The sequence below is a fragment of the Piliocolobus tephrosceles genome, chromosome 10 (genome assembly GCF_002776525.5).
Source record: "Piliocolobus tephrosceles isolate RC106 chromosome 10, ASM277652v3, whole genome shotgun sequence".
NCBI classification, from domain to species: Eukaryota; Metazoa; Chordata; class Mammalia; order Primates; family Cercopithecidae; genus Piliocolobus; species Piliocolobus tephrosceles.
This window is the reverse complement of record NC_045443.1, coordinates 7,693,123-7,719,713: the sequence shown is the minus strand read 5'-3', so window position 1 is coordinate 7,719,713 and position 26,591 is coordinate 7,693,123. Positions and strand designations below refer to the sequence as shown.

The 26,591-nt window shown below is 38.5% G+C and overlaps 1 protein-coding gene across 3 annotated transcripts in view; it reads left to right on the top strand.

The window, feature by feature from the left end:
• CD163L1 (CD163 molecule like 1) overlaps positions 1-26,591 on the top strand; it is an 88,783-nt gene that overhangs the window by 42,631 nt on the left and 19,561 nt on the right. For all 3 annotated transcript variants that reach the window (XM_023232477.1, XM_023232478.2, XM_023232479.1), the window contains 5 exons: positions 21,496-21,816; positions 24,773-25,087; positions 25,191-25,505; positions 25,864-25,956; positions 26,031-26,345. In XM_023232477.1, the coding sequence (XP_023088245.1) occupies positions 21,496-21,816; positions 24,773-25,087; positions 25,191-25,505; positions 25,864-25,956; positions 26,031-26,345 (1,359 nt within the window). The remainder of the gene's footprint in view (positions 1-21,495; positions 21,817-24,772; positions 25,088-25,190; positions 25,506-25,863; positions 25,957-26,030; positions 26,346-26,591) is intronic.

Genomic DNA, 26,591 nt, shown 5'->3' with positions numbered 1-26,591 from the left:
TTTCAGAGCCAGTTATTGGTTTATTCAGAGATTCAACTTCTTCCTGGTTTAAGTCTTGGGAGGGTGTATGTGTCCAGAAATTTATCCATTTCTTCTGGATTTTCTATTTTATTTGCATAGAGGTGTTTATAGTTTTCTCTGATGGTAGTTTGTATTTCTGTGGGATTGGTGGTGATACCCCTTTGTCATTTTCTATCGCATCTATTTGATTCTTCTCTCTTCTTTATTAGTTTTGCTAACGGTCTATCAACTTTGTTGATCTTTTTGAAAAACCAACTTCTGGATTCATTGATTTTTTTAAGGGTTTTTTGTGTGTCTATCTCCTTCAATTCTGCTCTAATCTTGGTTGTTTCTTCTGCTAGCTTTTGAATTTGTTTGCTCTTGCTTCTCTAGTTCTTTTAACTGTGATAATTGGGTGTTGATTTTAGATCTTTCCTGCTTTCTCTTGTGGGTGTTTAGTGCTATAAATTTCCCTCTGCACACTGCTTTAAATGTGTCCCAGAGATTCTGGTGTATTGTGTCTTTGTTCTCATTTGTTCAAAAGAACATCTTTATTTTTGCCTTCATTTCGTTATTTACCCAGTAATCATTCAGGAGAATGTTGTTCAGTTTCCATGTAGTTGTGTGGTTTTGTGTGAGTTTCTTAATCCTCAGTTCTAATTTGATTGAGCTGTGGTCTGAGAGACTGTTGGTTGTGATTTCTGTTCTTTTACATTTGCTGAGGAGTGCTTTACTTCCAATTATTTGGTCAATTTTAGAATAAGTGTGATCTGATGCTGAGAAGAATGTATACTCTGTTGATTTGCTGTGGAAAGTTCTGTAGATGTCTACTAGGTCTTCTTGGTGCAGAGCTGAGTTCAAGTCCTGGATATCCTTGTTAACTTTCTGTCTTGTTGATCTGTCTAATATTGACAGGGGGGTGTTAAAGTCTCCCATTAATATTGTGTGGGAGTCTAAATCTCTTGATAGGTCTCTAAGGACTTGTTTTATGAATCCTGGTGCTCCTGTATTGGGTGCATATATATTTAGAATAGTTAGCTCTTCTTGTTGAATTGATCCCTTTACCATTATGTAATGGCCTTCTTTGTGTCTTTTGATCTTTGTTGGTTTAAAGTCTGTTTTATCAGAGACTAGGATTGCAACCCCTGTTTTTTTTTTTGTTTTTTTGTTTTTTTGTTTTTGCATTCCATTTGCTTGTTAGATCTTCCTCCACCCCTTTATTTTAAGTCTATGTGTGTCTCTGAAGGTGATGGGTCTCCTTAATTCAGCACACTGATGGGTCTTGAGTCTTTGTCCAAGTCTTCAATCACTGATATCCTTTCTTCCACTTGATTGAATTGGCTATTGAAGCTTGTGCATGCATCACAAAGTTCTTGTGCCGTGGTTTTCAGCTCCATCAGGTCATTTAAGGTCTTCTCTACACTGTTTATTCTAGTTAGCCATTCATCTAACCTTTTTTCAAGGTTTTTAAGCTTCCTTGCCATGGGTTAGAATATGCCCCTTTAGCTCAGAGAAGTTTGTTATTACAGACCTTCTGAAGCCTACTTCTGTCAGCTCATCAAATCCATTCTCTGTCCAGCTTTATTCTGTTGCTGGTGGGGAGCTGTGATCCTTTGGCGGAGGGGCAGTCTGCTTTTTAGAATTCTCTACTTTGCTGCTCTGGTTCCTCCCCATCTTTGCAGTTTTATCTACCTTTGGTCTTTGATGTTGGTGACCTACAGATGAGGTTTTGGTATGATTATCCTGTTTGTTGATGTTGATAGTATTCCTTTCTGTTTGTTAGTTTTCCTTCTAACAGTCAGGTCCCTCAGCTGCAGGCCTGCTGGAGTTTGCTGGAGGTCCACTTAAGACTCTGTTTGCCTGGGTATCAACAGCGGAGGCTCAGTTGGAAATGCAGAAATCACCTGTCTTCTGTGTTGATCACACTGGGAGCTGCAGACTGGAGCTGTTCCTATTCGGCCGTCCTTTACATAATTTTAAAGATATCAAGAATTGCCTTGTAGATTCCTTCTCTAAGAGGAAAGTTTTTATTAGACAACTGTAAAATGGTACAAAGAAAAATTTGATATACAACTACCCATGTAGTAAAATTTTTAAAAGAGTTGGATTCCCTGACTCAGATACATCATTGGTCTTTGGGCTTCCTTGTTTTCAACATATTTATTCCTTAGACTATACATTATTTCTAAGATGAGTGGATAAGATATTAAATTATATTTTAAAGAATCATTAAGCTCTGATATAAATTTGAAATTTTCCTTTTAAACTTTCATAATTCTATTCTCCCTTTTAATGTAGGTAGACATAGAGTTATGATTTATAAATAGTCACAATCTTTCTTCAGAGAAGATCTTCCAATTTGAATTTTACCTGTTGTTTTCTGGAAGCTTGTTCTTCCAATGCACTATTCTCTTTTTATTATTTTTACTGATCTATAATGTGTGTACATATTTATGGAGTACATGTGACATTTTAACTCAAGCATGGAATGCTGCATGAGTGTAAATGATCAAGTCAGGGTATTTAGGATATCCTTCTCTTCAAATATTTATCATTTCTTTGTATTGATAACATTTCAAATCTTCTCTTCTAGCTATTTACAAATATACAATATATTGTTTATAACTATAGTCACCCTACTGTGCTGTTGAACATGAGAACTTACTTATTCCTTCTGTTTAACTGTATGTTTGGACCTATTAACCTCTCCTCATCTTGCCCACCCACCACACACACACCCTTCCCAGCCTCTGGTAACTATCATTTACTCTCTGTCTCCATGAGATGACTTTTTTAGCTCACATATATGAGTGAGAACATGTGATATTTGTCTTTCTGTGCCTGGCTTATTCTGCATAACGTAATGTCATCCAGGCCATCCATGTTGCTGCAAATAGTAAGATTTCATTTTTGGGGGGACTGAATAGTATTCCATTGTGTGTGTGTGTGTGTGTGTGTGTGTGTGTGTATAATGTTTAATTATTCATTCATCCTTTGATGGACACTTAGGTTGATTTCATATCTCGGCTATTGTGAATAGTGCTGCAAGAAACATAGGGGTACAGTTATTCCTTTGTTTTTTAATTTAAAAAAAATTTTTAAAAATGTCTGTGGGTACATGCTAGGTATATATATTTATGGAGTACATGAGACGTTCTGATACAGGTGTGCAATGAGAAATAAGCACACTGAGGAGAATGGGGTTTCCATTCCCTCAAGCATTTATCCTTTGTGTTACAAGCAATCCAGTTACATTCTTTAACTTATTTAAAAATATGCAATTAGGTTATTATTGACTATAGTCACCCTATTGTGCTATCAATAGGAGGTCTTATTCATTTTTTCTGTTTTTTTTTTGTACCCATTCACCATCTCCACCTTCTCCCCAGCCCCCCATTACCCTTCCCAGCCTCTGATAAACATCCTTCTACTCTCTATGTCCATGAGTTCAACTGTTTTGATTTTTAGATCCCAGAAATAAGTGAGAGTATGCGATGTTTGCCTTCTTGTACCTGGCTTATTTCACTTAACATAATAGGCATATGAAAAAGTGCTCAACATCATTGATCATCAGAGAAGTGCAAATCAAAAATACAATGAGATATCATATTACCCCAGTTAAATGGTTTATATCCAAAAGACAGGCAATAGCAAATGCTGGTGAGGATGTGGAGAAAAGGGAACACTTGAACACTGTTTATAAGAATGTAAATTAGTACAACCACTATGGGGAACAGTTTGGAGGTTCCTTGCAAAACTAAAAATTGGGCTACCATGTGATTCAGCAATCCCATTGCTGGGTATATACCCCCCAAAAGGAAATCAATATATCAAAGAGATATCTGCACTCCTATGTCTATTGCAGCACTGTTTACAATTGCTAAGATTTGGAAGCAATCTAAGCGTCCATCAACAGATGAATGGATAAGGAAAATGTGGTGCATATACACAAAGGAGTACTATTCAGACAAAAAAGAATGAGATTCAATGATTTGCAACAATATGGAGGTATTCTTTTGGTATACTGATTTCCTTTCCCTTGGATAAATAGGATTTCTGGATCATATGATTAAGTTCTATTTTTAGTTTTTGAGAAATCTCCATATTGTTATCTTATTTTGAGAAATGTCTATTCGTAACCTTTATAACCTTTGCTTCCACCCCTGCCTTTTTTTTTTTTTTTTTTTTTAAACTGGATCTCACTGTGTTGTCTAGGCTGGGGTGGAGTGGCACAGTCTCAGCTCACTGCAGCCTCGACCTCCAGGGCTCAAGCAATCCTCTCACCTCAGTCCCCCAAGTAGCTGGGACCACAGGCATGCACCATCACACCCAGCCAATTTTTGTAGTTTTTTGTAGAGATGGGATTTCACTGTGTTGCCCAGGCTGGTCTCAAGCTCCCGGGCTCAAGTGATCTGCCCTCCTTGGCCTCCCAAAATGCTGGAATTATAGGCATGAGCCACCATGCCCAGCCCACTCACTTTGTAATGGGGTTGTTTGTTTTGTTTTCCTGTCGAGGTATTCAAGTTTTAAAATATTCTGGATATTAGCACTCTGTTAGATGAAGAGTTTGTTTGCAAATATTTTCTCCTATTCATCAGGTTATCTTTTTGCTCTGTTAATTGTTTCCTTTCCTGTGTAGAAGCTTTTTAGTTTGTCTAAAAGTTTGTCTCCTTTTGCTTTTGATGCCTGTGCTTTTGAAATCTTAGCAATAAAATATCTGCCCATCAATGTCTTGGAGTATTTTCCCAGTGTTTTCTTCTAGTAGTTTTATAGGTTGAGGTGTTATATTTAAGTATTTAATCCATTTTCCTTTGATTTATATGTGTGGTGAGAGAGGGGTATGGTTTCATTCTTCATGTGGATATCCAGTCTTGCCAGCATCATTTGTTGAAGAGGGATCCTTCTCTCGATGTATGTTCTTGATGCCTTTTGTCAAAAATCAGTCAGTCAACTACAAATACATTGACTTATTTCTAGGTTCTCTATTCTGTTTAATTGGTCCATGTGTCTGTTTCATACCAATAGCAGACTGTTTTGGTTACTGTAGCTTTGTAGTGTATTTTGAAGGTAGATAGTATGATGTGCCTCAAACTTTATTCTTCTTGCTCAGGGTTGCTATGGTTATTCAGGTTCTAGGTAGTGTCTTAGTACATTTGCACTGCTATAAAGGAATACTTGAGGCTGGGTAATTTATAAAGAAAAGAGATTTATTTGGCTCACAGTCTTACTACTGAACAAGCATGGCATCAGCATCTGCCTCTGGTGAGGTCCTCAGGTAGCGTGGCAAAAGGGGAAGGGAAGCCAACATCACATGATGAAGGAAGAGAAGGTACCAGGCTCTTTTTAACAGCCAGATATCAAGAGAACTAATAGAGTGACAACTCACTCATTACCAAAAGGATGGCCCCAAGGCAACCATGAGCAATCCACCACCAGGAGGCAAACACCACCCATTAGACCTCACCTCTGACATTGAGAATCAAATTTCAACATGAGATTTGGAAGGGTAAACATCCAAACTATATCATGTAGTATGATCATTTTAATATTAATTCTTCCAATCAAAAAGCATGAGGTGTCTCTTCATTTCATTTGTTTGTGTCTTCCTTAATTGCATTCATCAATGTTTTGTAGTTTTCATCGTAGAAGTCTTTCACCTCCTTGGTTAAATGTATTCCTAGATATTTTATTTTATTCTTTTTTGTGGCTATTGCAAATAAGATTGCCTTCTTGGTGTCCTTCTCAGTAGTTTGTTATTGGTGTATAGAAATGCTACTCACTTTTGTATGTTGATTTTGTATGCTGTAACTTTGCTGAATTTGTTTATTAATTCTAAGAGATTTTTTGATGGAGTCTTAAGGTTTTTCTAAATATTCAATCATGTCATCTGCAAAGATGGACGATTTGATTTTCCCTTTTCTGATTTGGATGCCTTTTATTTCTTTCTCTTGTCTGATTGCTCTGGCTAGGACTTCTAGTACTATGTTAAATAACAGTGGTGAAAGTGGGCATCCTTGTCTTTTTCCAGTTCTTTTTTTTTTTTTTTTTTTTTATTATACTTTAAGTTCTAGGGTACATGTGCATAACGTGCAGGTTTGTTACATATGTATACTTGTGCCATGTTGGTGTGCTGCACCCATCAACTCGTCAGCACCCATCAATTCATCATTTATATCAGGTATAACTCCCAATGCAATCCCTCCCCCCTCCCTCCTCCCCATGATAGGCCCCGATGGGTAATGTTCCCCTTCCCGAGTCCAAGTGATGTCACTGTTCTGTTCCCACCTATGAGTGAGAACATGCGGTGTTTGGTTTTCTCTTCTTGTCATAGTTTGCTAAGAATGATGGTTTCCAGCTGCATCCATGTCCCTACAAAGGACGCAAACTCATCCTTTTTTGTGGCTGCATAATATTCCATGGTGTATATGTGCCACATTTTCTTAATCCAGTCTGTCACAGATGGACATTTGGGTTGATTCCAAGTCTTTGCTATTGTGAATAGTGCCGCAATAAACATACGTGTGCATGTGTCTTTATAGCAGCATGATTTATAATCCTTTGGGTATATACCCAGGAGTGGGATGGCTGGGTCATATGGTACGTCTAGTTCTAGATCCTTGAGGAATTGCCATACTGTTTCCCATAATGGTTGAACTAGTTTACAATCCCACCAACAGTGTAAAAGTGTTCCTATTTCTCCACATCCTCTCCAGCACCTGTTTCCTGACTTTTTAATGATTGCCATTCTAACTGGTGTGAGATGGTATCTCATTGTGGTTTTGATTTGCATTTCTCTGATGGCCAGTGATGATGAGCATTTTTTCATGTGTCTGTTGGCTGTATGAATGTCTTCTTTTGAGAAATGTCTGTTCATATCCTTTGCCCACTTTTTGATGGGGTTGTTTGTTTTTTTCTTGTAAATTTGTTTGAGTTCTTTTTAGGTTCTGGATATTAGCCCTTTGTCAGATGAGTAGATTGCAAAAATTTTCTCCCATTCTGTAGGTTGCCTGTTCACTCTGATGGTAGTTTCTTTTGCTGTGCAGAAGCTCTTTAGTTTAATGAGATCCCATTTGTCAATTTTTGCTTTTGTTGCCATTGCTTTTGGTGTTTTAGACATGAAGTCCTTGCCCATGCCTATGTCCTGAATGGTACTACCTAGGTTTTTTTCTAGGGTTTTTATGGTATTAGGTCTAACATTTAAGTCTCTATTCCATCTTGAATTAATTTTCGTATAAGGAGTAAGGAAAGGATCCAGTTTCAGCTTTCTACTTATGGCTAGCCAATTTTCCCAGCACCATTTATTAAATAGGGAATCCTTTCCCCATTTCTTGTTTTTGTCAGGTTTGTCAAGGATCAGATGGCTGTAGATGTGTGGTATTATTTCTGAGGACTCTGTTCTGTTCCATTGGTCTATATCTCTGTTTTGGTACCAGTACCATGCTGTTTTGGTTACTGTACCCTTGTAGTATAGTTTGAAGTCAGGTAGCGTGATGCCTCCAGCTTTGTTCTTTTGACTTAGGATTGTCTTGGAAATGCAGACTCTTTTTTGGTTCCATATGAACTTTAAAGCAGTTTTTTCCAATTCTGTGAAGAAACTCATTGGTAGCTTGATGGGGATGGCATTGAATCTATAAATAACCTTGGGCAGTATGGCCATTTTCACAATATTGATTCTTCCTATCCATGAGCATGGTATGTTCTTCCATTTGTTTGTGTCCTCTTTGATTTCACTGAGCAGTGGTTTGTAGTTCTCCTTGAAGAGGTCCTTTACATCCCTTGTAAGTTGGATTCCTAGGTATTTTATTCTCTTTGAAGCAATTGTGAATGGAAGTTCATGCATGATTTGGCTCTCTGTTTGTCTGTTACTGGGGTATAAGAATGCTTGTGATTTTTGCACATTAATTTTGTATCCTGAGACTTTCCTGAAGTTGCTTATCAGCTTAAGGAGATTTTGGGCTGAGACAATGGGGTTTTCTAAATATACAATCATTTCATCTGCAAACAGGGACAATTTGACTTCTTCTTTTCCTAACTGGATACCCTTGATTTCTTTCTCTTGCCTGATTGCCCTAGCCAGAACTTCCAACACTATGTTGAATAGGAGTGGTGAGAGAGGGCATCCCTGTCTTGTGCCAGTTTTCAAAGGGAATTTTTCCAGTTTTTGCCCATTCAGTATGATATTGGCTGTGGGTTTGTCATAAATAGCTCTTATTATTTTGAGATACGTTCCATCAATACCGAATTTATTGAGCGTTTTTAGCATGAAGGGCTGTTGAATTTTGTCAAAAGCATTTTCTGCATCTATTCAGATAATCATGTGGTTCTTGTCTTTGGTTCTGTTTATATGCTGGATTACATTTATTGATTTGTGAATGTTGAACCAGCCTTGCATCCCAGGGATGAAGCCCACTTGATCATGGTGGATAAGCTTTTTGATGTGCTGCTGAATCCGGTTTGCCAGTATTTTATTGAGGATTTTTGCATCGATGTTCATCAGGGAGATTGGTCTAAAATTTTCTTTTTTTGTTGTGTCTCTGCCAGGCTTTGGTATCAGGATGATGTTGGCCTCATAAAATGAGTTAGGGAGGATTCCCTCTTTTTCTATTGATTGGAATAGTTTCAGAAGGAATGGTACCAGCTCCTCCTTGTACCTCTGGTAGAATTCAGCTGTGAATCCATCTGGTCCTGGACTTTTTTTGGTTGGTAGGCTATTAATTATTGCCTCAATTTCAGAGTCTATTCAGGGATTCAACTTCTTCCTGGTTTAGTCTTGGAAGAGTGTACGTGTCCAGGAAATTATCCATTTCTTCTAGATTTTCTAGTTTATATGCGTAGAGGTGTTTATAGTATTCTCTGATGGTAGTTTGTATTTCTGTGGGGTCGGTGGTGATATCCCCTTTATCATTTTTTATTGCATCTATTTGATTCTTCTCTCTTTTCTTCTTTATTAGTCTTGCTAGCGGTCTGTCAATTTTGTTGATTTTTTAAAAAACCAACTCCTGGATTCATTGATTTTTTGGAGGGTTTTTTGTGTCTCTATCTCCTTCAGTTCTGCTCTGATCTTAGTTATTTCTTGCCTTCTGCTAGCTTTTGAACGTGTTTGCTCTTGCTTCTCCAGTTCTTTTTTTTTTTTTTTTTTTTTTTGAGGCGGAGTCTCGCTCTGTCGCCCGGACTGGAGTGCAGTGGCCGGATCTCAGCTCACTGCAAGCTCTGCCTCCCGGGTTCACGCCATTCTCCTGCCTCAGCCTCCGGAGTAGCTGGGACTACAGGCGCCCGCCACCTCGCCCGGCTAGTTTTTTTGTATTTTTAGTAGAGACGGGGTTTCACCGTGTTAGCCAGGATGGTCTCGATCTCCTGACCTCGTGATCCGCCCGTCTCGGCCTCCCAAAGTGCTGGGATTACAGGCTTGAGCCACCGCGCCCGGCCTCAGTTCTTTTAATTGTAATGTTAGAGTGTCAATTTTAGATCTTTCCAGCTTTCTCTTGTGGGCATTTAGTGCTACAAATTTCCCTCTACACACTGCTTTAAATGTGTCCCAGAGATTCTGGTATGTTGTATCTTTGTTCTTATTGGTTTCAAAGAACATCTTTATTTCTGCCTTCATTTCGTTATGTACCCAGTAGTCATTCAGGAGCAGGTTGTTCAGTTTCCAGGTAGTTGAGCAGTTTTGATTGAGTTTCTTAATCCTGAGTTCTAGTTTGATTGTACTGTGGTCTGGAGACAGTTTGTTATAATTTCTGTTCTTTTACATTTGCTAAGGAGTGCTTTACTTCCAATTATGTGATCAATTTTGGAATAAGTGCGATGTGGTGCTGAGAAGAATGTATATTCTGTTGATTTGGGGTGGGGAGTTCTATAGATGTCTATTAGGTCTGCTTGGTGCAGAGATGAGTTCAATTCCTGGATATCCTTGTTAACTTTCTATCTCGTTGATCTGTCTAATGTTGACAGTGGGGTGTTGAAGTCTCCCATTATTATTGTATGGGAGTCTAAGTCTCTTTGTAAGTCTCTAAGGACTTGTTTTATGAATCTGGGTGCTCCTGTATTGGGTGCGTATATATTTAGGATAGTTAGCTCTTCCTGTTGAATTGATCCCTTTATCATTATGTAATAGCCTTCTTTGTCTCTTTTGATCTTTGATGGTTTAAAGTCTATTTTATCAGAGACTAGGATTGCAACCCCTGCTTTTTTTTGTTCTCCATTTGCTTGGTAGATCTTCCTCCATCCCTTTATTTTGAGCCTATGTATGTCTCTGCATGTGAGATGGGTCTCCTGAATACAGCAGACTGGTGGGTCTTGACTCTTTATCCAGTTTGCCAGTCTGTGTCTTTTTATTGGAGCATTTAGTCCATTTACATTTAAGGTTAATATTGTTATGTGTGAACTTTATCCTGCCATTATGATATTAACTGGTTATTTTGCTCGTTAGTTGATGCAGTTTCTTCCTAGCCTCGATGGTCTTTACATTTTGGCATGTTTTTGCAATGGCTGGTACCTGTTGTTCCTTTCCATGTTTAGGGCTTCCTTCAGGGTCTCTTGTAAGGCAGGCCTGGTGGTGACAAAATCTCTAAGCATTTGCTTATCTGTAAAGGATTTTATTTCTCCTTCACTTATGAAACTTAGTTTGGCTGGATATGAAATTCTGGGTATAAAATTCTTTAAGAATGTTGAACATTGGCCCCCACTCTCTTCTGGCTTGTAGAGTTTCTGCCGAGAGGTCTGCTGTTATTCTGATGGGCTTCCCTTTGTGGGTAACCCGACCTTTCTCTCTGGCTGCCCTTAAGATTTTTTCCTTCATTCAACTTTGGTGAATCTGGCAATTATGTGTCTTGGAGTTGCTCTTCTTGAGGAGTATCTTTGTGGCGTTCTCTGTATTTCCTGAATTTGAATGTTGGCCTGCCCTACTAGGTTGGGGAAGTTCTCCTGGATGATATCCTGAAGAGTGTTTTCCAACTTGGTTCCATTTTCCCCCTCACTTTCAGGCACCCCAATCAGATGTAGATTTGGTCTTTTTACATAATCCCATACTTCTTGCAGGCTTTGTTCATTTCTTTTTCTTCTTTTTTCTTTTGGTTTCTCTTCTCGCTTCATTTCATTCATTTGATCCTCCATCGCTGATACTCTTTCTTCCAGTTGATCGAGTCGATTACTGAAGCTTGTGGATTTGTCACATATTTCTTGTGTCATGGTTTTCATCTCTGTCATATCGTTTATGACCTTCTCTGCATTAATTATTCTAGCTATCAATTCTTCCACTCTTTTTTCAAGATTTTTAGTTTCTTTGCACTGGGTACGTAATTCCTCCTTTAGCTCTGAGAAGTTTGATGGACTGAAGCCTTCATCTCTCATCTCATCAAAGTCATTCTCTGACCAGCTTTGATCCGTTGCTGGTGATGAGCTGTGCTCCCTTGCAAGGGGAGATGCGCTCTTATTTTTTGAATTTTCAGCTTTTCTGCCCTGCTTCTTCCCCATCTTTGTGGTTTTATCTGCTTCTGGTCTTTGATGATGGTGACGTACTGATGGGGTTTTGATATAGGTGTTCTTCCTGTTTGATAGTTTTCCTTCTAATAGTCAGGACCCTCAGCTGTAGGTCTGTTGGAGACTGCTTGAGGTCCACTGCAGACCCTGTTTGCCTGGGTATCAGCAGCAGAGGTTGCAGAATATAGAATATTGCTGAACAGCGAGTGTACCTGTCTGATTCTTACTTTGGAAGCTTCCTCTCAGGGGTGTACTCCACCCTGTGAGGTGTGGGGTGTCAGACTGCCCCTGGTGGGGGATGTCTCCCAGTTAGGCTACTCGGGGGTCAGGGACCCACTTGAGCAGGCAGTCTGTCCATTCTCAGATCTCAACCTCCGTGTTGGGAAATCCACTGCTCTCTGCAAAGCTGTCAGACAGAGTCGTTTGCATCTGCACGGGTTTCTGCTGCTTTTTTTGTTGTTGTTATTTAGCTGTGCCCTGTCCCCAGAGGTGGAGTCTACAGAGACAGGCAGGTTTCCTTGAGCTGCTGTGAGCTCCACCCAGTTGGAGCTTCCCAGCGGCTTTGTTTACCTACTAAAGCCTCAGCAATGGCGGGCACCCCTCCCCCAGCCTCGCTGCTGCCTTGCGGTTAGATGGCAGACTGCTGTGCTAGCGATGAGGGAGGCTCCGTGGCCATGGGACCCTCCCAGCCAGGTGTGGGTATAATCTCCTGGTGTGCCCGTTTGCTTAAAGCGCAGTATTGGGGTGGGAATTACCCGATTTTCCAGGTGTTGTGTGTTTCAGTTCCCCTGGCTAGGAAAAGGGATTCCCTTCCCCCTTGCTCTTCCCAGGTGAGGCAATGCCTCGCCCTGCTTCAGCTCTCACTGGTCGGGCTGCAGCAGCTGACCAGCACCGATTGTCTGGCACTCCCTAGTGAGATGACCCCAGTACCTCAGTTGAAAATGCAGAAATCACCGGTCTTCTGTGTCGCTCGTGCTGGGAGTTGGAGACTGGAGCTGTTCCTATTCCACCATCTTGCTCCGCCCCCTCCAGTTCTTATAGGTAAGACTTTCAGCTTTTCCCCATTCATTATAATGTTAGTTGTGGGCTTGTCCTATATGGCCTTTCTCATGTTGAGGTATGTTCCTTCTATGCCTAGTTAGTTGAGAGTTTTTATTATGAAGGGGTGTTGAATTTTTTCAAATGCTTTTTCTACATTTATTGAGATGATCATATGGTTTTTGTCATTCATTCTGTTGATATAATGTATCACTTTTATTGATTTGCGTATGTTCAATCATCCTTGCATGCCTGGACTAAATCCCACTTGACCATAGTGTATTTTTTTTTTTTTTTTTTTTTTTTTGAAGTGTTGGCAGATTTGGCTTGCTGGTATTTTGTTGAGGGTTTTTATATCTATGTTCATCAAGGATATTGGCCAGTATGTTTCTCTTTTTGTTGCTTCCTTTTCTGGTTTTGGTATCAGGGTAATACTGGCCTCATAGGATGAGTTTGGAAGAATGCCCTCCTCTTTGATTTTTTGGAATAGTTTGAAAAGAATCGATGTTAGATTTTCTTTATTAGTTTGATAGAAGTCTGCAGTAAAGCCATCTAGTCCTGGGGTTTCCATTGTCTGGAGACTTTTTATTACTGATTTAATCTCGTTACTCATGACTGATCTGTTCAGAATTCCTATTTCTTCCTTGATTAATCTTGGGCAGATTGTATATGTACAGGAATTTATCCTTTCTTCTAGATTTACCAGTTTGTGAGTGTATTGTTGCTCATACTTGTCTCTGATAATCTTTTGTGTTTCTGTGGTATCAGTTGTAATGTTTCTCTTTTAGTTTGTGATTTTTATTTGAATCTTTGCTCTTCTTTAAGCAAAAGTTTGATCTTATCTTTTCAAAAAGTCAACTTTTTGTTTCATTGATTGTATTGGTTTTTAGGCTCTATTTTGTTTAATTCTGCACTGATCTGTATTATTTCTTTCCTCCTACACATTTTGGGTTTGATTTGGTCTTGCTTTCCTAGCATGTTATGATGCATCATTAGATTGTTTATTTGAAATTTTCCTACCTTTTTGCTTTGTTTATTGCTATAAATTCGTTCTTAATTGTGCTATTGCTGTATCCTATAGGCTTTGGTATGTTGTGTTTCTATTTTCATTTGTTTCAAGAAATATTGTCATTTCCTTTTTAATTTCTTAATTAACTCAGTGATCATTCAGGAACATGTTGTTTAATTTCCATGTATTTTTAGTTTCCAGAATTTATCTTGTTATTGGTTTCCCATTTTGTTCCGTTGTGGTCTGATAAGATACTTTATATAATTTTGATTTTTAAAAATTTGTTGAGACTTGTTTTGTGGCCTTGAATATGGTCTATTCTGGAAAATGTTTTATGTGCTGATGTAAAGAATGTATATTCTACAGCTGTTGAATGAAATAGTCTGTAAATGTCCATTAGGTACATTTGGTCTAAAGTCTAGTTTCATCTGATGTTTCTTTACTGGTTTTCTATCTAGACGATATCTTCAATATTGAGATAAATAGTTGAAGTGTCAATTATTATTGTATTTGAGTCACTCTCTCCCTCCAGGTCTAATAATATTTGTTTTATATGTCTGAGTGCTTCATTGTTGGGTATATATGTATTTAGAATTTTTATAGCCTCTTAATAAATTGATCAATTTATCTGTATATGATGATTATTTTTGTTGTTTTTTTTTTTACAGTTTTTAACTTAAAGTTCACTTTATCTGGTGTAAGTATAGCTATTTCTACTTTTCTACTTGCTTTTGGTTTTCATTTCCATGGAATATCTTTGTCCATTTCTTCACTTTCTGTCTATGTCTATTTTCACAGTTGGAGTCACTTTCTTCTAGGCCACATATATTTGGGTCATTTTTTTTTTATCCGTTCAGCCAATCTATATCTTTTAAGTGGACAGTTTAATTAATTTATATTCAAGGTTATTGTTGATAGGTGTAAGGACTTATTTCTGTCATTTTATTCATTGTTTTTTGTTGTTTTATATATCCTTTATTTTCTTCTCTCTTATTTATTATTGCTGTTTTGTGGTTTTCTATGGAGGTAACATTTGGACCCTTTTTCTCTCATTTGTCTGCTTAGTGAGTTTTATACTCTCATATGCTTTCATGATGATATACACTTCCAGATATAGATTTCCATAAGTGTTTCTTGTAGGACCAATCTAGTGGTGATGAATTTCCTCGTGTTTTGCTTATCTGGGAAAGACCTTATATCTCCTTCCCTTTGGAAGGGTAGCTTTGCTGGGTATTGTATTTTAGGCTGGCATTTTTTTCTTTTAGCACTTTGAATATACCATACCTTTCTTTCCTGGCCTGTAAGATTTCTGCTGGGAAATCCCCTAGTCATCTGATCTGGGTTTCCTTGCACATGAGTGGCCGTTCTTTTCCTGTTGTGTTTAACACTTTTTTATCTTGGGCTTGTCACAGTTTGACTATAATGTGCTTTGGAGAATACATTTTGTGGGAGGAGGTGTAGCTATTTGGAGATCTTTCAGCTTCTTATATCTGGATATCTAAGTATCTTTTAAACTTTGAAAGTTTCAGCTATTATTTTATTAAATAAGTTTTCTATGCCATTATCCATCTCTTCTCCTTCTGGAATACCCAAAATCCAAATATTTGGTCATCTTATGGTGTCCCAAGTGTTGCAAAGGTTTTTTAATTAAAAACATTCTTTTTTTTTTTTTTTTTTTTTACTAGGTTATTTCAAAGATTTATCTTCAAGTTCTGCAATTCTTTCTTCTGCTTTATTTGATTATATTTTTTATGTTTTTCATTGAATTATTTAGTTCCATGGTTTCTGTTTGTTTCTTTTTTACAATTTCTATCTCTTTGTTGAATTTCTCATTAATATCTTAAATTATTTTTCTAAATTATTTATATTATTCATCTGTGTTTTTTTGTGTGTGTTTCACTGAAATTCTTTAATATCATTTTTTAAAATTATTTTCAGGCAGTTTATCAATTTTCTTTTTGCTACAATGTGTTGCTGGAGAAATTATTGTGTTCCTTTGAAGGTGTCATGTTTCCTTGCCTTTTTATGTTTCTTGTGTCCTGACATTGATATCTATGCATCTGGTATAACAATCATTGCTTTCGAATTTTGGGGTTGGCTTTCATAGAGGAAAACTTTTTTGTTATAGATATATCTATAGTGTTGGTTGAGTAGGGCAGTTTATCTTTGATCCTGGGTACATGCTGTAGTGTAATCTCCATGATTTCTTCAGTGGTAATCAGTGTCAAGAGTGTCTGGGATTTCCTCTTTGGCTTAGACTGTGTTTATTAGTTAAGGCTGTTGTGAAGCTTTGCTAAGAATAAGGACATCAGACAAGCCAGTCCTTGGGTCTCAGTGGTGGTGGTAGCAGGCTGAGCATGCTTGTCCATGGGACCCTAGGTGGCACATGCAAGCACCAATGTGAGCTGATCTAGGTGAGTCAATTCTTGGGCTTCCAGGCGGCTTGCTTGTATACCAGCAGTGGCAGCATTGGGTTAGGCAGGTGGGAAAGTTCTCAGGCCCCTAGGTAACATGCATGGTGTCCCCAACGGCAGTAGTGGTGGCAGGCCAACTCTCAGGTTCCCAGCTAGTATACACTGGTGCTAGCAGTGCTGGGCAGGCAATTCTCCAGGCCCCCAGGTGGCACATATAGGTGGGTGCTGGAGGTGGTGGTGGCACCCAGCAGTGCAGGTCTGTTCTCAAGGCTACTGATGTTGCACACAGGGTCAGGTTATGATGAGTGGAATGGGGCAATTTACAGGCCGTTGAGTGGCATGCTTAGGTGGTAGCAGGTGGGGCAAGCCTCCATGTAGGTCCTTGTATGGCATCCTGGCAAGCCATTTTCAGGCTCACTGAAGGCTCATGCAAGTGCACAGTGTCCCTGCTGCTGTGAGGAAGTGAGGTTGCTATCAGTGATAGTGACCCCAGGCAGGTGGCTCTCAGGCTCTGGGGAGACATGCTTCAGCTCTCTTCATCATGGGGGAACTCCTCTGTGAACTACCCATTTCCCAGTGTGTGAGACACTGTGTGGGATAGATGGCTGGGACCTAGATACACTGCCAGTCCAGCCAGCATGGCACCACTGCAGCCCTCCGGATGGATGAAGGAGGATATCAGTGGGGCTCTAGACTTGCAGAGATGTAGGGTTTACTGAGGCCCAGGACAGGATGCAATCTTGTGGGAGCTGGACTCTCAAAATGGTGCCATGTGCAGTTACTTGGTTCTTGGGATTGGGGATTGGGATGTAGGACTCAGCATAAACTTCCCCTCTGGAACAATGCTATTGTGCCAACTCTAGGCAGCTCCCTATATTAGTCTCAGAACCCACAGAAGCTGAGGGGCTCTCCCATGGCTAGGATTGCAAGGGTCCAGAGTGGGAATGTGGACTGCTAGGAATCTCTTGTTTATTCTTTTTCTGCAGTGGGGATCCTTACCAGGCTTCCAGTCAATCCTAACCAGATAATTGCTTCACTTCTTTCTCTCTCTGTGCCTCAGAAGGATCTGTTCCCTATCACTTCCCTGCTGAATTCCAGTGTTCTATCTTAGACACTATTCGTTGTGAAATTATCTACTTGCTGTTTTGATCGTTTTTGGTGGTGAGTGTTGGGTGCCTCTAGTAGCCATCTTGAAGCCTCCCGCTTGAGCTATTCTCTTTTAAGGGAAAGTTCTTCTCTCCATAGTCATGAGTATCAGTGTGTCTTTCAATAAGACAGTTGAGGGTTCCTGAACACAGGACCCAACTCCAGTCCATAGAAACTACCCACACCTTTCTTCTCTGTGCTTGTATCTGTTACTGTGAACTACAGACTTTCTTATTGGTAATAATCGTTTTATATATTGAGAATTATATATATCTCTGTGTATATATATATATTTAAAACAATTATATATAACAATTATATATAAACAATTCTAGACAGAACCATTATATATAAAATATATAATTGTGTATATAAAATATATAATTATGTATATAAAACAATTATATATAAATACATATTTTTTTAAATTCAGAAAAACCTAAAAGTCAATGTGATGTCACCTTTTTATGATGAATCACCTGCAACACCTGTTTTTACACCTAAGACTCTCTCTCAGAGTGGACATATGTTGCTACAAAGCAGTGAAATATGTTTTTCCCTAAATTTAGCGTAGTTCATTTAGGGAAGAAAGTTCATCTGTTTCTAGACACCCTTTCATGGAATCTCAACTTCGATAGAGATTCCTACAAGATATGCATGTTTATTCTTCCTACCCTCCCTGCCATCACACACAAAATTAGAGTTCTCTAAACATCAGTACCTACAATAAGTCCCATTTTAAAAAATTTCTTTTTACTTTTATGGTAAAGTTGCTAAGACTGATCTGCCACCCTCACATGATTATTGTTTTGAAACTCCTGCCAATTACAAACAGAAACTCATGTTTCACAAACCCTGTCACTGAGCTCCAAAGACACAGAGTAACAAATAGGCTTAAAATGGAAAGACATTGCAACTCTATTTTTCTGCTGAATGAGAGTTTTATTTAGAGAATCATCTCATGTCTACACAAGATTATATCAAAAGAACCAATGTAGTAAAATTTCATTCAGCTGTTTTATAAGGCAGGAAGTGGGGCTGAAGTGGCAGGAAAGGACAGACATTCCAGGTCCTCTAGACCATGTTCATGATATTTTTCTTCTTCTCAAGGCCAATAGGAAGTAACTTGGTCAGGTTTGAGCTGGTCAGACAAAGTCAGAGCTGATTTTCTGACATGTCAGATCTGTCAACATTAGGAAGTCAATAAATCTATTAATATAATGTAGTATATAAAGTAGAAAAATAGTTTGATATCACATAGACATTTAATAATGTGAATTTTTATTTTTAACTAAAACAATAGAAAACAAGCTGATACCATTTATAGTTTTTAATTAAAGAAGTATTACACTCTTATATAATTAGATATATTCTCAAATTAGCAGGCAATATTATTTTTGTTTCACAGACTATGCCACAGCACGCTCAAAGCTACCAAACTGTCCTAAAAAGGTAAAGTAACCTTTCTAGAATTAGATTCATTTCATTTTACATCAATACTGCTAAAAATTTCCTTCAAGAGCTGACTCTTTCAATTTGGCTCAGAATTACTTTCTGATTTAATTCTTGTTTTTCCTCCTTTTTAAAAAGTTTTTTATTTCCATAGGTTTTTGGGGGAAGAGATGGTAATTGGTTACATGAGTAAGTTCTTTAGTTTTGATTTGTGAGATTTTGATGCACCCATCACCCAAGCAGTATATGCTGAACCCAATTTGTAGTTTTTTATTCCTCAACCCCCTCCTACCCTTTCCCCTGAGTCCTCAAAGTCCATTGTATTATTATTATGTCTTTGCATCCTCGTAACTTAGCCCCCACTTATGAGTGAGAACATACAATGTTTGGTTTTCCATTCCTGAGTTACTTCGCTTAGAATAATAGTCTTCAATTCCATCCATGTTGCTGTGAATGCCACTAATTCATTCTTCTTTATGGCTAAGTAGTATTCCATCATATATATATGTGTGTATATATGTGTGTGTATATATATGTGTATATATGTATATATGTGTATATATGTATATACATATACTATTAGAATATCCCATTTGCAGGGGCTCAGAGGATGAGATTAGCAGTACAGACTTAAATTCATAGATCTGGATTACATATCTATTTCCTATGTCTTGGTGACCCACCAATCCTAGATTTAGAGCTCCTCAGAAGGAAATGAATTGCACAATTTGTTTACGTTAAAAAATACTAAGTAACTTCAGCATTAAACAACATACATGAAGATTTGTAGTCATCTTAAGAAGATGGTGTAATGTAAGAATAGAAAGACTTCTACCTACTGGTTAGATCCCAGTAATCCATCTAAATGAGTAATTTATAAACAACAAAAAAATACTGCCCATTATTCTGACTCTATTCTTTGCAGCAAAACTACTTATATTAGTAATGTAAATTATCTGTCTCCAACCCAGCCATTTTTCCAAACTCCTGACTCATTTATCCAATTTCTACTTAGCATTTCCGCTTGGAATTCTTATAGACATCTCAATGTGAATTCTTTGGAGTCCTTTCAAACTTCTATCCAAGGTTGCAGACTTCCATATTTCTATTGATAGAACTCCACCATTCCAGACATTCAAATAGTTTGAAATAATTCTTGACTTCTGTTGCATAATTTATCTCGCCTTTCAGAAAGTTTTGTTTTCTGTAATTTCAAAGTATGTCCACAATCCCAAAACTTCTCACCCCTTCAACCCTAGTGCCTGGATTGAGCCATCATTACTTGCATATTATATACCATCATTACTTGCATATTATATACACCATATTACTTGTATATACATATGTGTGTGTATATATATATGTGTGTGTATACACACACACACACACACACACATACACCAGTTTCTTTATCCACTTGTTGATTGATGGGCATTTGGGCTGGTTCAATATTTTGGCAATTGTGATTTGTGCTGCTATAAACATGCGTGTGCAAGTATCTTTTTCAGATAATGACTTATTTTCCTCCGGGTAGATACCTAGTAGTGGGATTGCTGGGTCAAACGGTAGCTCTGCTTTTAGTTCTTTAAGGAATCTCCACACTGTTTTCCATAGTGGCTGCACTAGTTTACATTCCCACCAGCAGTGCAGAAGTGTTCCCTTTCCACTGCATCCACGCCAACAGCTATGATTTTTTGATTTTTTGATTATGGCCATTCTTACAGGAGTAAGGTGGTGTTGCATTGTAGTTTTGATTTGCATTTTCCTGATCATTAGTGATGTTGAGCATTTTTCATTAAAAAAAAAAAAAAAAAACCCACCTACTCCTCTTCTCACATACAGTGAATTTCATGTTTTCTTTTCCTGAGCTCCAATTTCTTTTTAGAGTTACTTCATTTGGCATTACTAATAGGCAAGTTTCTCCATTTTTCTGGATTTGGTAATATCACAACCCTATGCAGTTTTTCCTTGACTTTTTCTTTTTATTATTATACTTTAAGTTCTAGGGTACATGTGCACAACATGCAGGTTTGTTACATATGTATACGTGTGCCATGTTGGTGTGCTGCACCCATTAACTCGTCGTTTACATTAGGTATTTCTCCTAATGCTATCCCTACCGCCGTTCCCCACCTCACGACAGGCCCTGGTGTGTGATGTTCCCCACCCTGTGCCCAAGTGTTCTCATTGTTCAGTTCGCACCTATGAGTGAGAATATGCGGTGTTTGGTTTTCTGTCCTTGTGATAGTTTGCTCAGAATAATGGTTTCCAGCTTCATCCATGTACCTGCAAAGGACGTGAACTCATCCTTTTTTATGGCTGCATAGCATTCCATGGTGTATATGTGTCACATTTTCTTTATCCAGTCTATCACTGAGGGACATTTGGGTTGGTTCCAAGTCTTTGCTATTGTGAATAGTGCCATGATAAACATACGTGTGCATGTGTCTTTATAGCAGCATGATTTATAATCCTTTGGGTATATACCCAGTAATGGGATGGCTGGGTAAAATGGTATTTCTAGTTTTAGATCCTTGAGGAATCGCCTTTTCATTAAATTATTTCACCTCTTCCTAACATTCTCTTCTGTATCTAACATGTAATATGTAATTCTTCAAATATTCAGGCAAGAATTAGGGCCATTAAGTAACATTATTTTTTATCCTAAGTCTCTGATAAGATGTTGTAGCGAAATTATATCCTTGCTTTATAAGCTAGAAATGTTCATGGATTTGAAATATACCTTGGTGTACTTTTGTTATTTTATTTTTTATCCAATAAAAAGGAAAGTTAAGTTTGAAGGAAAGTACAAAATAAAATTAAACACTGGTGAAGCCAGGACCTGAACAATCTCTCAACTTTTGACCACTGGTCTATGTTAGTGTATGTGAATGGATAAGAATCTTTAATGTCTCACACAGAGTGGTTCTCTAAAATCATTGTGGTATTTGATTTCAGATGCATCAGATATGGAGCTGAGGCTTGTGGGTGGAAGCAGCAGATGTGCTGGAAGAGTTGAGGTGAAAGTCCAGGGTGCCTTGGGAATTCTGTGTGCTGACAGCTGGGGAATAAACATTGCTGAAGTTGTTTGCAGGCAACTTGAATGTGGGTCTGCAATCTTGGTCTCCAGAGAGCCTCATTTCACAGAAAGAACATTACACATCTTTATATCTAATTCTGGCTGCACTGGAAGGGAAGCGTCTCTCTGGGATTGTATACGATGGGAGTGGAAACAGACTGCATGTCGTTTCAATATGGAAGCAAGTTTGATCTGCTCAGGTAATTTCTGGACAAAGATAAACACACTTATTCAATTATTTATTTTTTGCACTTATTTAATACATGTTTATGAAGTGGCTACTCAACAGTATTAGGTCAAAAGTAAACGAACTAGATAAAAGTAATCCTACCCTCTTATCTGGAAGACAGGTGTATAATAAAACTTTATAATAAAATAATTGTTTATTTAAAATTGTGTGAAGTAGAAGCACAAGATGAAATGAGAAGGCATAATTAGAAGACATTACCTATTTGCAGAGTTGGAGAATACTTCTGTGAAGTGATAGTTAAGGAAAGATGTGAAGGACAGGTATGATTTAATCATATGAAGAAGTGTTGGGAAGATTAATTTAAACAGCAGTATTTTATTCGAGTACTACACTTGGGAATAAGCTTATGTTATTCCGGGAACTAAAAGATAGTTGAAAGAAGAGGTATTAGATCCAAGTGAACAAGGGTGAAAAGTTATAATAAAGTCTTGATATGTAGGGAAGGGAAAGGTTATTTATGGAATAGGAATTCTGGACTTTATTCTAAAGTGAATGATAAACCATTGAAGGTTGTAAGCATGATACAACTTGCATTTCAAAGACAGCACTCTGGCTGCAGTGTGGTGTGTGTGTGTGTCTGTGTGTGTATTGGAGAGAGGAGGCTATTGGATGCTGGGAGTCGTGTTGTTGAATAATTCTAGGGAAGATGTGGAATTTTGATTAGGATGCTCACTGTGGATCTGCTGAAAAGCTTCCAAATTTCAGAAATATTTAGTAGCTGAAACCAGCAGAACTTAATACACTGAATGTGGGAATAAAGATAAAGGTTTCTAGACTAAGCAGATGGGTGCACTGCAGTTTCATTGTCTGGAAAGATAATCTTGGAAGAGGAGCAGGTTAGAGAGAGTGGGATGATGAGTCCAATTTTGTATGTGTGAAATATGAGGCAATAGTAAAGCAGTCATCAAATGAAGAGGGTTGGAGGAAATATGATATAAAATTTAGGTGATCAGAAGACTTCTATTGAATGGAGATGTAACTATTAGAGTCCTAGATATGTGGATGGAAACCAAATCTAGGAATAAAATGTAAATTGAGAATTTTTAAAGCCTAGATCAAAGAAAGAGGAGCTCTTAGCCCTGAGGAACAATAATATTTAATAGTTTATTGACATAAAAGAAGTTGGAAAAGCATACTGAGGAATAGTGGTTACAGAATGTCACATCGCTAAAGCCAAGGGAAGAAGATGTTTCAAAAAGATGGGGACATGGATTAAAAAAAAAACCCTAAGAAGCCAATATAGATGAAACTGAACAATTTCCACTAAACTTAGCAACAGAGAAGTCATGAATAAATTTAATAAAAGTAGTTTTGTCACATTAGAAAAAGGAGATCATTTCAAGTTGAGAAGGAAATGGGAGGTAAAAATGTTGGAATAATGGGCATAGACTATTTCCAAAAAGTTGAAATTTTAAGGGGAAGAAATAGATAAGGTGATGACTAAAAAGGAATATAATCTCCAGGGGAGTTACTCAATTTTTTTTATTGATAGGAGATTCTAGAGTAGTGCTGTTCAAAAGAGCATCACTTTCTGTGATGAAGTAAAATATATGCTGTTAGCTGATGTTAGAAGCTATGGGAAAATTAGAACTAGAAAATAGAATCCAGAGTGTTTATGGGACAGAATGAAATTCCAAATAAAATGATTGGGGTAGGCCTTACTTAAAAGGTGAAACATAGACAAAGACTTGAAGATCATGAGAGAGTCAGTTATATGCATATATGCAGAAGGAAAATACAAATAGAGATACAGCCAGTTGAAAAGGCTTGGGGTAGGATTATGCCTGATATGTTTGAAGAAGAGAAAGGAATCCAGTGCAGCTGAAGAGCAATAAGTAAAGCATCAGAACATGGCACCAAAAGAAGTAAATGAGCAGGGGAAGGTCACTAAGGGACAAGTAGATCTTTGTAGGAGTTTAAGTTTTTACTCTGAGTAAAATATGGAGTCATGGGAGGATTTGGGGCAGAATACTTATTTAACCTGATACATCATTTTAAATGACCTCTCTGGGTTTTTATTTTTTTAAAAGATGAACTATAGAGGAATAATTATAGAAACAGGGAATCTGTAGGAATCTATTACAGTAACTCAGGCAAGTAATGATGGTGGCTCAATCCAGGCACTAGGGTTGAAGGGGTGAGAAGTTTTGGGATTGTGGACATACTTTGAAATTACAGAAAACAAAACTTTCTGAAAGGCGAGATAAATTATGCAACAGAAGTCAAGAATTATTTCAAACTATTTGAATGTCTGGAATGGTGGAGTTCTATCAATAGAAATATGGAAGTCTGCAACCTTGGATAGAAGTTTTAAAGGACTCCAAAGAATTCACATTGAGATGTCTATAAGAATTCCAAGCGGAAATGCTAAGTAGAAATTGGATAAATGAGTCAGGAGTTTGGAAAAATGGCTGGGTTGGAGACAGATAATTTACATTACTAATATAAGTAGTTTTGCTGCAAAGAATAGAGTCAGAATAATGGGCAGTATTTTTTTGTTGTTTATAAATTACTCATTTAGATGGATTACTGGGATCTAACCAGTAGGTAGAAGTCTTTCTATTCTTACGTTACACCATCTTCTTAAGATGACTACAAATCTTCATGTATGTTGTTTAATGCTGAAGTTACTTAGTATTTTTTAACGTAAACAAATTGTGCAATTCATTTCCTTCTGAGGAGCTCTAAATCTAGGATTGGTGGGTCACCAAGACATAGGAAATAGATATGTAATCCAGATCTATGAATTTAAGTCTGTACTGCTAATCTCATCCTCTGAGCCCCTGCAAATGGGATATTCTAATGATGAATGGAAAAAAATTGCTCTGGGGTTAGAGGTGGAGATTGGTGACAGGGATAGATAATGGAAAACCCTAAAAACTAACTTTTGAAATACTATTTTGTAGCCCACAGGCAGCCCAGGCTGGTTGGAGCTGATATGCCCTGCTCTGGACGTGTTGAAGTGAAACATGCAGACACATGGGGCTCTGTCTGTGATTCTGATTTCTCTCTTCATGCTGCCAATGTGCTGTGCAGAGAATTAAATTGTGGAGATGCCGTATCTCTTTCTGTGGGAGATCACTTTGGAAAAGGGAGTGGTCTAACTTGGGCCGAAAAGTTCCAGTGTGAAGGGAGTGAAACTCACCTTGCATTATGCCCCACGGTTCAACATCCGGAAGACACTTGTATCCACAGCAGAGAAGTTGGAGTTGTCTGTTCCCGTGAGATTTTTAAACAATCTTAATTGGTGGGGCTAGAGATGGGGAGTATGAGGCTGGAGCGGATAAGTCCTGATGTCTCTTCTATGGCCTTGTCTCCTCCCAGGATATACAGATGTCCGACTTGTGAATGGCAAATCCCAGTGTGACGGGCAAGTGGAGATCAAGGTGCTTGGACTCTGGGGCTTACTGTGTGACACCCACTGGTACCCAGAAGATGCCCATGTTCTATGTAGACAGCTCAGCTGTGGGGCTGCTGTCTCCACCACAGGAGGAAAATATATTGGAGAAAGAACTGGTCATGTGTGGGGACACAGGTTTCATTGCTTAGGGAATGAGTCACTTCTGGATAACTGTCAAATGACAGTTCTTGGAGCACCTCCCTGTATCCATGGAAACACCGTCTCTGTGACCTGCACAGGTAAGAGAACAATGCTGATGGTTAACTACTGTCAATATAACCCAGAGATGGTAGAGGGAGTGTGGGATTAAAGGAAAGAGGGGTAAGAAAATGGGGGCACAGGTGGAGAGAGGATAGGCATGACAGTCAAAGAGTAACATGTAAGAAATAATGATAACTAGGGCCATTCCTAGGGTGAAGTTAACACCTCTGTGTTTGGGATTTACAAGTAGACATCATTAATAAAAATGAGTTCAATAGACGACAGGGTTTGAGAAGTCCTCACCACAATTGCTGATTCCATGTTATCACAGAACTCTTCAACCTTTTCCGTGTATTTTGGTCTTACTTTTGCCCCATTTCCTACACCCTCCACCAGGAAGCCTGACCCCGCCACTGTTTCCATGCCTTGCAAATTTATCTGACCCGTATTTGTCTGCAGTTCCAGAGGGCCATGCTTTCATCTGCTTAGGTAAGCAGAATCAGTTTTAGGTAACACTGCGACCCTAAAGAATGTGACCTATTAACTGGACTTTCTCCTCTAAGAGGACAAACGGCTCCGCCTGGTGGACGGGGACGGCCGCTGTGCCGGGAGAGTAGAGATCTATCACAACGGCTTGTGGGGCACCATCTGTGATGACGGCTGGGACCTGAGCGATGCCCACGTGGTGTGTCGAAAGCTGGACTGTGGAGTGGCCCTCAATGCCACAGTCTCTGCTCACTTTGGGGCGGGGTCAGGGCCCATCTGGCTGGATGACCTGAACTGCACAGGAATGGAGTCCCACTTGTGGCAGTGCCCGTCCCGGGACTGGGGGCAGCACGACTGCAGGCACAAGGAGGACGCAGGGGTCATCTGCTCAGGTCTGTGCTACTAGCTTTGCACCCTCCTCTACACATACGTGCACACACTTGCACACACACAATTGTAAAGTATAGTGAAAAGTGTATGGCCTAGGAATAAAAAAAAAGTCACTTGATTTTAATCCTATTCTTATACTGATTTCTTAATACCCTTGTCATATTACACTTGTCTGGGTATCATTCATAACTGAGAAAAATAAGATTGGTCTGACTGTCAGAGAAGGTTAGACCCCAAGAAAGGGACCT